We start from the raw sequence: 11,397 nt of genomic DNA, 5'->3' as shown, positions 1-11,397 counted from the left end.
TAGGCTCACGTAGTAAGTTACAATCTTCAAGGGCGTTGCCCCATAAACACTTGTGCACCACCACTCAACTCATTTTAATGGGACTTCCAGATGTAGCCAACTTCAAACACTCGGCTATCTCCGAAAGTCCCTTGGAAATGTATAGAGTAGCAGCATGCATGCACGACTACTGCTCAGTTCATTCAAGGTTCTTGGGATCCTTGAGGGTCCCAGTGGTTGGACTCCCACCGATCTAACGACAGCTCTTTTCATGAAACAACCCCTTTAAAATTCTATACATATCATATACAGAGCAATAGGATGTGTGAGCATCAGAGATGTCAACCTAAGAGTGCATTTCACAGGGTGATTTTTGGGTCATGGCAAAAGTGGGAGTGGACTTTAAGGTCATGGGCACTCCCTTTAAGGGAATGGCCTTTAAAGAGTAAGCCAAGCTACGACAGGAGTAATACAGAGACGGGGTTGGGAAAAAAAAAAGAGCATAAAAAAAGACAGAAAGAAAAAGGGGAAGAAGAAAGCGAGAGAGAAACCAGAGCACGCTGAGCTCTTTGCCTCTTTTCTCCCGAGCCAACCCAGACAGTTGATTGTCAGCAGTGCAGACGGCCCTGGGTTGGACTGCTATTCTAAAAGGTGGCGCTCTTGTAAAGGTCCGGCAGAGTAGCTTCTGCAAGGCTTGTGTGGTACAGAGTGTTAAAGCAGTCCTAAAGCTCTCACTCATGACCTGAAGGTTGTGGGTTCAATCCCCACTTGGTTCAGGTAGCCAGCTTAAGGTTGACTCTTCCTTCCAAGGTTGGTAAAATGAGTACCCAGCTTGATAATGGCAAAAGCAGTCAGCCAAAAAAATGTGATGTCAGCTTGCAGCAGGGGAATTTACCTTTACCCCAACAGTGCATAGCATTCTCCTCCATGCCAAGATTAGGAGAAGCCTAGTCTTGAGTTGGCACCTCAATGACAGATTTCAACAGATCACCATGCCTGTGTCCCCCACTCATGCATGCAATTAGATGCATCAGATTTCCATTTCCAAATGGATGGCAACGAAGGGTGGGTGAAAGTTAAAAGGGTGGGTGACCGCTTGAGGGGCCATGAAACCCATGTGACTCTTAGGAAAACTATATGGATTATGTACATCACATTTCTGTCACATTACAATGACAGAAGTGTAAGGAAGCTTCTCCAACAGGTTCAGCATCTAGTGCCTATGTGCCATTTACTAATCATGCAGCTTTGTTCATAGATGCCAGTGCAAGTGTTTTATGAAAAGTGTGATAGGGTTGGAGCAGAATATTTTACTTAGGGTTACACAAGGTAAGAAAAATATAACTGCTTTCCTCACAAAAACAGCATCACACTTGTCCACAGGTTGAGTGCGGTATTACAGCTCAGTCCAAATCACTTCAATGAAGCTTCAGTAGTCACCCAGACAAGAAATCAAGTGGTTAGTGGTGAACCTGCTCTCATGCATCTTGCAAGATTCACAAGAACGAGTTGCAACAACAGAAATAAGCATAAATTCTGCATAGGAATATACTACTGACTAAAGTATATATGTTTCTAGAATTACTGCAGTGCAGTTAGGCTGTAGATGACAAAAGCTGGGATTTTGTAAATGTTACACGTTTTTCCCCACAGACATGGCACATACACCGTAATACATGCATTATATGTAACTGTGGATTACTCAGTTGATTCAATATTGCTGCAGAGATGTTCTTACTAAGGATTGGGTTGGTTAGCAGCCATTGAACATCGTGGGTCTTGCTAGATTTGCTTAAAGGGGTTCTCACATCGCAACAACCCATGTCTATAGGCCCTATTAAAGTTTATGAATGCTATAGAGGAGTCTCTGCTCTGGCGGACTGAAGGTGTCCATGTATTACGTGTCATCTGATTGGCGACCATGTAACAGAAATATCTTGCTGGCCGGCCAGATCGATGACAAAACCCCTTTAAATTATAGAATATGACTGTCCGACTGTATAATAATCCACATATAAGTGCTCTGTCTTCTCTGCAGCTCGACACATCCTTGAGGTCTTTGCGATTGGTTCTCCTCAAAGAATCGATCCTCCTGGTGTCAATTGTCCTACCAGAAACCAAAAGGCACAGGGACAAGGAAAAATGTGGTGGAGTTGAGTCATAAGATCTGGTAGACCTTCTTCTATAATATCTTAAGGAGAAGATTTAGTGATCATCCTCTCTAGTAGATTCATCATCCTCTCCTGGAGCTGCAGGCTTTGTACTTGAATGATGTTCTGCTGGTCCAAGATTCTTCTTACTTCCCGGCAGGTTTCCTCCATCGCTCGGCTCAGCCTCTTATGTTCCTCTAACATGTTCTCCATAATCTTTAACTTCTTTTTCCGAAAACTACAGCTTTGCAGTTTCCTTTTTCTGATGGCCCTCTCACCAGACCTGAAGCAGAAGAAAAAAAGTTGACCGTACATAGAACGAAGAACATAAATCTTGATCGCAAGACGGACATTAAGCTTATACTGGGCGCCTTCTACAGTAACTACATGGTGGGCATTGAGCTTATTGTGAAGAACAGAGGATCGCAAGGATAAGTATCTTAAATAAGAGTCAATTAAGTCTTTCACAGGTCATACAGTGCATTGGATGGTGCCAGTGTTGTATGACATCATACAGCATGCTGCCCAAGTAAAAGTGCTATAAAGTTATCTACATAACAGTTCTATAAAGTGTAGCCACCACCATACACTGTGAAAACAATACACTGCACACTAAGCTACGTGGTACTGCTATCTAATGTCCCCATAAGGCGCTCAAACAGTAATCTAATAACTGCTATACACAATCTAACTAATACTACTTTACATTTAAACAAGATTCAGTAGGGTCAGCTGATCAGGTTGCATAGCCCTAAAACCGGCCCTAGTCAACTGATCTGGTAATATACCTTAGTTTATAGGATTGTAGGCTTGTTGAGCTCTCTGAATTGTCGTCTTCGAAACCTCCTTCCCTCTCCTCATATGTGAATTGATTATAAGGAAGGTAGAGAGGAGTAGACTTTGTAGATGGGGACTGGGAAGCCTCGGTTTGCGACGTGGAAGGCCCTGGCTGTAACTTTCCATCACTCTGTTCTGGTAGTTTTGACAGGATTCGGTCAATGGTCTTAAAATAAGGCCAGTCGGGGGGAATGGACTCTCCATCAGTCATACATTTCAATTTCCTATAGAAATAGAAATCAGGATAAATTAACTAGATAACGGCAGATAACACAGGATCACACAATTGGAGTGATGGAGATCTCCTCCCTCAACCTTCATCGGGTAATAACAATCAAATGTAGAGTTATAAGTTAAGATTATTTTCAGTGTCGTTTGCACTTCCACTTCATCATAGACTGTACATGCACAAACTATAGTCAGGATATCAATATATATTAGATTCATTTGTTTGGTAAGACATATGCAGGGTAAAACTGAGCCACGGCAGAGGGAAGTAAAGAATGAATTTAAGAAATGTTTTTAAAGAGTACCTAGCCATGTAATTGAGCCAGATTCCCCCAAAGATGTACCAGGAAGGGAAAAACATGTTAACACAAATGCTGGAGTAATTACAGAGTTCTAGAACACTTTGCCAGCCCTAGTAGTGCTGGTGCTGAAGAAAGATGGTTCCATCTGATTGTGTGTTGACTACCAGAAGCTGAATGCTTGTACAGTGAGAGACTCTTACCCAGGATTGAGGAACCATCAAATGGTAGAGTTAGAAGGGACTTCCATGGTCATCGGGTCCAACCCCCTGCTCAGTGGAGGATTCACTAAATCATCCCAGACAAATGTCTGTCAAGCCTCTGTTTGAAGACTTCCATTGAAGGAGAACTCACCACCTTGTATGGAAACCTGTTCCATTCATTGATCCCTCTCACTGTCAAAAAGGTTTTTTTTTTTCTAATATCTAAGGAATCCTCTAAGGAATCCTTAACAACACTAGGAAAAGTTAAATATTTTTCTATATTGGACCTGACCGGTGGTTACTGCAATTTCCAGTGGCTGAAAAAAATAAGCCCAAGACGGCTACCCATGGGCCTGTTTGTATTCATGTGGATGCCATTTGGATTAACCAATGCCCCTGCTCTAGAACTTCAAGCAACTAATAGAGTGTTGCCTGAGTAAACTTACCTTTTGAAGTAGGGCTCATCCATCTGGATGACATTATAGTGTACTTAACTACCTTTGAAGAACATATACACAGGCTGCAGCAGGTATTGAGCAGGCTAGAAGCACATGGCCTAAAAATAAAGTCAAAGAAGTACCACCTGCTCAAAACAAGTCTGGAATATCTGGGACATATAGTCTTGAAAGCAAAGTTGCTACCGTACAACAGTGGTCAACTACCAAGATAATATGCCAGCTGAGATAGCTTCTCTGTTGCATGAAATCTTTCAAGGAACAATGGGAGGTACCAAAAATAGGCCTCTGTCTTGGGGAGAGAAACAGGAGACAGCCTTTCGCAGATTAAAGGAAGCTTTGACTTGCTGGCCTATGCTCACTTTGATCAACCCTTCATTCTGTACACTAACAAAAGTCTATTTGGGTTGGGAGCAGTAGACACACAAAATCAAGATGGTCAAGAAACCGTGACTGCCTATGCCAGCTGAACACTGAGAGAATCCAAGCGCAAGCCGTCAAATTACAGCGCCTTCACACGTGAACTACTGTCGTTTGTCTGGGCCATGACTGAGAGGCTTTCCGAGTATCTAACTAGGGTCGAAATTATTATTATAATGACTGGCAATAAATCTCTGGTATATTTACACAATACGAAACTAGGGGCCCTGGAACAGCAATGGATGGCTGGGCTGGTAGAATATAACTTTTCCATTAGATATCGTTCTAAAAAAGAGAATTCCAATGCGGATGACCTGTCCAGAGTCACTCTAGAAGTACCTGTTGGAGAAGTAGATGACAAATCAGAAGATCCAGAAATCCCACCTCTCCAAAGGGTCTCATCTACATCAGTCCAAGTCATGCCAAGTGAGGTGGTTGCCTAGGTTACAATGCTATTGGGCCAGAAGAACGATGCTTGGGTCAAAATCCAAAATGAGGACGCAAGTCTAGCTAAGGTGAAACAGTGAATGTGTATATAATATTAATAATTGTGACATTTCTGGGACTGTGAATTATGTGTTTAAATGTGCTATATACTGTGTTTGTGTTCTATCTTGAAAGTGGTGGCTAGAGTAAAGCAGAGTTTAGGAGGGGTTAAACAGCTCCTTTTAGCCTCCCATCTATCAATCAATCAGTATTGGACTGGTTGGAGGAGCAAATGTTATATAAGTTGTTGTAATGTTTTAGAAAGAGCAGCAGAAGAGAGTAGCAAATAGCACTGTTCCATCTAAGTTAGCTGGTTTGAGAAAGTTGTTCCTAAAAACAACTTCTGGATCTGACTTCTGAAGCAGAAAGGGTGCATAGTGCAGGCTGAAGATTCTGGGTGATTGTGAGAAACCTACACAAGCAGTATGGAGCAGAAAGGCAGCAGCACGTGAAGCCACCACCTTCAGGAGTGGACTTAGAAAACTGTATTGTAAAGCACTTGAGTCTTCATTATGTAGATGCTGTTGCACTGAATACAAGTGAGTTAACTGTTACCCTTCCTGTCCCCCTGGACTCTCTTCCACTGGGGGTATCACATTACACTAAGTCATCACACTAGAGGATGGAGACTAGCCCTTACCATCAACCCCCAATTTTTCACTGTAGTGTAGCTGGGTGGAAGATCTACCATAATGGCCACCTTGAATATCACCTCCCATTTTGGCTCACTACAGGTGCTTCATCAGCAGAAACTGGGCAATCTCTGGTGCTCTCATTGAAAAGAATGGAGCAGCAGTGTGCCTGAGCAGCCTTCACTCCATTCCCTTGGAGACCAACTGGGCACCATTCTCAGGATCAGTGGGGGTCCCAGCAGTTGGACCCACACCAATCTATCAGTTTTCACCTACCCAGTAGATTGGTTAAAAAACATGAAAAACATTAAAGTACAGAATACCCCTTTAACGACCCTTTTTCCTGCTTTATTAGCAGTGGACCAGCAGATCCTATGTACAACTTTGCAAAGACTTTGAAAAGTAATGCATAAAAAGAGGGGAAACCTAACATGACCACTAATGGTTGCTATTCCAGTGTCTGTGTAGGTGGTGACAGTAGGACCCAGCATTTCGCAGATGCTCTGACATGTAAATTGGCAATGTTATATAGAGTAAGGGTGGTCTTATACCTGCGTAGGAGGTTCCGGATTTCTGCTCTGTGAACGGAGCAGGGAAGGAGAATTCCTATGCTGAACGACTCTGTCTTATGACGGAACCGAACAGCATCGAACAGACCCCATTGACTGGAAAGAGGTCTATTCACTTTCTTCTCAGCTGCCCGGTCTCTTCTAGTATTTTGTGCCAGATCTGCGACGGAACCTCCAACCGGAGGTCCCAATGCACATGTGAAATTAGCCTTACATCTCCAGATTTCCTACTGTTCGGCAGGTGTCACAGTAGGTCTGACAGTTCTGTTGTTCTGGCATTTTATTCATGAACTATAAAGTGCCTTATATAATAGTACAGATAGAAGATCACAGAGACCCCTCAGATAGAAGAGCGCAGAGACCCCTCAGATAGAAGAGCGCAGAGACCCCTCAGATAGAAGAGCGCAGAGACCCCTCAGATAGAAGAGCGCTGCAATGCATGTAACTATGGGGGGAATAAGAGATTCCTGCACATTTCTGGATTCCTGTCACTAAGCTCTCTCAGGTTGTCCCCACCTACACAACCAATGGACTGTGCATGATTGCTACATATACCGTGTATGTATGTGTGTATATATATATATATCACACACACACACCCACACGCAGTACGGTATGTTATGCAAACATTCCTGTTCGAGTGATTATGTACTCTGTCAGGGTGCCCAGAAAACAAGACAAATATGTGACTGCAACAACATAATCCAAAACAGATCAACATTCAGGAAAGTAGCGATTTCCAGCTGAACTCAGATTTACAGATATAGTTGAGCTGACTTTGTCATTTGGTGCACTTTAGTCTGTCATCAGGGACTGCAGGTCCACCTACTGCTTTAGCACAATGCACAGACATTGCAGACCCATATATATCTGTTCTGGCAGCAATCCATCATCCAACTGGGAATGTGAGAGATAGAATAGTAACTGTTGTAAGAGAAGGGGTTAATATCTGTTACATGAAGCTAAATGCTACTTAATTATGTGTCAGTTCTATGTAATGTCCATACATAGATGTAGCAGAATTGAGTTTGTCCCGTAACTGTTCTCTGCCCTTTATAATTGATCAGCATACGTTGCGTCAGCATGACGACGCCGTCTCTGCTACATCTGTGGAGTATATGGATATAATAGGATTTGCAACTAGGACATGAATATATTAACCCCTCCCCGAACACCTACACATATAACAACTCACTCGGTGCTGGATAGAAAATGACTGTAGCACAAACTTTTGCAATGCTACAATAAATCCTTCACGAGTCGTATTACGGATGGATGACCCCCACTCTGCACGCCGCCATTTCTACCATACGTAATAACTACTGAAATGAAGATAATTACTTGATCGAGCGATTACATCGGGGAGATGGCGAACTGAATTGGTGCGAGATCTTATTATATCACTTTACTACATTGGACCTCTTGGATATTGTATAACTGGGGTGTATGGGACTGTATGTATAGCGCCTCCAACAGGTGTACTACTCATGGATACCGTCATGTCTGATGCTGGTGGGTACTTTCCTATAACTAGTCCTGCGGGACTCTTAGGACTTATTCACATGCGTATTCGCACATAGATAATTTGCGTGTGCAACAAGCAGAGAATAGAACCCATTGATTTCAATGTGTTCGTTCACATGTGCGTATTTGTCATACGCAATTCAGTCGCACAAAAAATCCCGCAGCATTCGCTATTTTTTCTGCGCGATTGTGCAGGGAAAGAACATTAAAGTAATTGGTCATTTCCATGGTTGAGAGCATTGGTGGATGTTTCTTTGCGCTCGCAATTGCGCCTGACTTACGTGCGCAAAAAGTACAATAAAAACACAGTTGTGCACGCAAATAGGCAATGTCCGATGCGCAAAAACACGAAGCGAATGCAAGCACAAATATGCATTCGCTCGTGTGAATCCGGCCTTAAGTTGTGATCTTAATAAATGACCCCTACCAGGGGTGAACTTACCAAATGTGCACCCACATAGAGCCCGGTAGTTAGAGGGTCCCACTGCCACTTAAAAGCAGCTGGCATCTTCCTACTGTCACTTAGATCGCATCGAAGGGACTGAGCAAATGAATTTCATAGATCACAATTACGGTTGGAACAAGGGGGGTGTGAGGGGGGCTCTATCATAAGCTATCATATCGCACAAGGGTGCTTTGCTGTCTATTTCTACTCCTGACCCCCCAAATATATATTACGTGAAGCCTAGAAGAATGTATGACATCTATAAAGTTTAAGGGGCTTGTACAGGATTAGGAAAAAACGGCTGCTTTTATCTACAAACAGTGCCACACCTGTTCACAGGTTGCATGCGGTACTGCAGCTCAACCCCATGCACTTGAATGGAGCTGAGCTGCAATACCAGACACCAATAAGTGGAGCGCTGTTTTACTATAGCTCAGGAGCCTGCCCTAGATTATGGGTCTACCTCTCATGACAAGTGCATTGTAAGCACAACTAAGTCCAATGTGTCAAAGGAAAAAACCTGCGCAGAGGAGAAACTTCACGTTTTTGGGCCCCAGTGCAAAATTTGTAAAAGGGCCCCTCAACAACCATGTACCATGTATAACAGCTGAGGAACTGTGGGGTCCCCTCCGTGCCAAAGCTACTTCTGCACCCCCTATGGCTACACCCCCTGGACCTGTAAGTCCATACAATCCCAGAATCCTCTCTGCTTGCCTTGACTAGGTCTTGCCTAGAGCAGGGGTGTTAGACTCACCTGTATTGGAAAGTCATGTTGGTAATTTTGATTTTGATCTCTTCGCCGTGTCGGTGTTCTCCGGTCATCTCGAAGAGCTTGTTTGCCATGCGTTCATAAACTTTGGCGTTCCTCTTAGTTTGCTTGAGCTCCTCGAAGAATTCTTCCCAGACCAACATGAGACCCCTCATTTCGGCATCGGTCCAGTTCCTGGCCCTCCGGTGCTTTTCGCTCTGAGAGGAGAGCAGGTAACTGGGCACCTCGGCTGCAGCCATTGCTCAATGAAATAGATGAAAGAGCTTTTAAAAGAGAGCCAGCCCCCCCCCCCCCTAGACTCTTACCACCTCTCCACCCCCCAGCCCCCAGCTCGGGGATGATATCTAAGTTGCAATCCCCCTTGCACGGCCGGCCTGGTGCATTTGTATGGCTGGAGCATTTGAATGACAAGAGAACATATGAAACCCTTTTGCAACAGATTGAAGTCTGAGAGCATAAAATGGGGCCTACAGCTGACAGGCTGGAATTTAGTTAAAAGCTTTTAAACAGGAAAACGTCAGCTTGATGTCACGTTCCCATAGCAACAGAGCAACTGCATAAGCTACAACAACAAAAACCTTTTAACTGAAAGCCAAATAATCAGGACAAAGTTGACAGGCCTTCAATATTAAAGCTTTTAAACACTTAAAAAAAAAAGAGAGAAATGGTACGGCGGCGATAAAAGATCTGCACGGTCTGTAGGGTCATGCTTTCTACAAGAAGCTTTTAAGTTGTTCTTTATGGCATTTTTTTTTTTTTTTTGCAAAGGCACAGAAAAGAGAAGAGACCAAACACACAAAGCGAGCTCGACGGTTAGAATGTTAATTAAAGACGACCGTGTTCCAAGGATGCGTCGGCTATTCTGGAGGAATCTATAGGAACAGGAAGGGGGGGGGGGAGCTGATTTATCTGCTATAATGTTAGATGGTTATGGTCTAGGAAGATGGCAACAACAATAATAGGCCTGGGAGGCAACGACTGTGCGGTCGGGAGTGATGTCATATGTATGGGGTTCACTGCTAGGTTACCTGGTGAAGATGGAGAAGACATCATTGAGGCGGGAAGACATCATGAGGCTTCAAACACAAGTACTTGGCCCAGTCTGATATTCGGTATCGGTTTGATTCCTGGCCCTCTGGTTCAAACAGGGAGTAATGGTTGATACATTGGCTCAAGAAGAAAGAAATCTACGACCAAATGGTGGTGGATGTTTTTTTTGTCTCCTTAAAGACCTTCATAGCATGTTGGGTAAGTATGTTATAAACTCTGTTGAGGTACAACTTATAGGACTCTTGATCCTGAGAACAAAGGTGTGTGCTCTCCCTAGATTGGCGTCAGCACATGGCAAACCTGGGCAGGTGCCGGGGCCCACTGAGACTAGGTGGTGGTGGGGAAACTCAAGGGTTGGTTGGCTGCGGTCCTTGTTTTTTGAAATTAATTGTATCCATGTTTTGAAGATGATCTAATTAACTATAACAGTGACACCTTCCAGTGCCTTCTCTGTCACTCAGGTGGTGCGATGATGTCATCACATCTCCTTCAAGGTTCTGCACCATCCTGGCCAGAAAAGGCCAAGGCAGAGGGTGGAGGAGGCCATGGGAGTGTGATGGAGGTGAGTTTTTTATTTATTTATTACAGCAGGGCCTATAAATCACCCCCTATGACTTTGTCACTGTTTCCTGTGGTAGTGGCCATGCTTGTTCACTCAGCTGTTCTGGTATCTGTCATAGACATTAATCTAAAGTGCTGGAACATGTATGACCATTTTTGTACCCAAAATGGGAATTAATCACCTCCTTACTCATTATCAGTGAGGGGGTAACCACTGACAAAAATTTCCACAGTCTATGATGCCCGGCAAAAAGCTTTTAGGTTGTCTTATATAGATTTTTTTTCCAAAGACATTGAAAGAGAGAAAGAAAACGAGAACAAACACATAAAGCAAGTTTTCCGGTTAGAATATTACCTTCTTAGTGACCAGCAAGACACCGTTACAGCAGTCATTAAAGGGGTTGTCTGGGACTTTGGGTATTTTTTCTATTGATGACCTACCATCATCCATAGATGATTAGTGGGAATCCGGGATTCCCCCCAATCAGCTGATTTCCAGTGGCACTGTAAATGTGCTCAGTACTAATGCAGCGTCCCGTAGGGTAACTCTGGACACAGGGCATACATTGAGGAGCTGAGAGCATAGAGTGGACACTTGTCACGGTGGCACTTACCAGGTTCTCTCACAGAGGGACACATGAAGCCTCGGCCAGAGCAGCGCTGGGCCTCTTCCGGACACCCTTAGGAGAGGGATGGCCAATAAACATGGAAATAGGATATAAGGTTATCACGGGTGACGCCACCATTCCGTTACCCACCGGAATGACCCTCGGCGGTAAATAAATAAAGG

At 43.8% G+C, this 11,397-nt stretch overlaps 1 protein-coding gene across 1 annotated transcript; it reads right to left on the bottom strand.

The window, feature by feature from the left end:
• Positions 1 to 1,586: 1,586 nt before the first annotated feature.
• MSANTD1 (Myb/SANT DNA binding domain containing 1) lies at positions 1,587 to 9,235 on the bottom strand. The gene is made up of 3 exons (XM_066574614.1): positions 8,982 to 9,235; positions 2,918 to 3,190; positions 1,587 to 2,412 (listed from the first exon to the last, which is right to left on the bottom strand). The coding sequence occupies exons 1-3, from the start codon at positions 9,233 to 9,235 to the stop codon at positions 2,172 to 2,174; spliced, it is 768 nt and encodes a 255-aa protein (XP_066430711.1). The 3' UTR covers positions 1,587 to 2,171.
• Positions 9,236 to 11,397: the final 2,162 nt, after the last annotated feature.

The sequence above is a fragment of the Eleutherodactylus coqui genome, chromosome 7 (assembly GCF_035609145.1).
Source record: "Eleutherodactylus coqui strain aEleCoq1 chromosome 7, aEleCoq1.hap1, whole genome shotgun sequence".
Taxonomy (NCBI): domain Eukaryota; kingdom Metazoa; phylum Chordata; class Amphibia; order Anura; family Eleutherodactylidae; genus Eleutherodactylus; species Eleutherodactylus coqui.
This window is presented reverse-complemented; position numbering and strand designations above follow the sequence as displayed.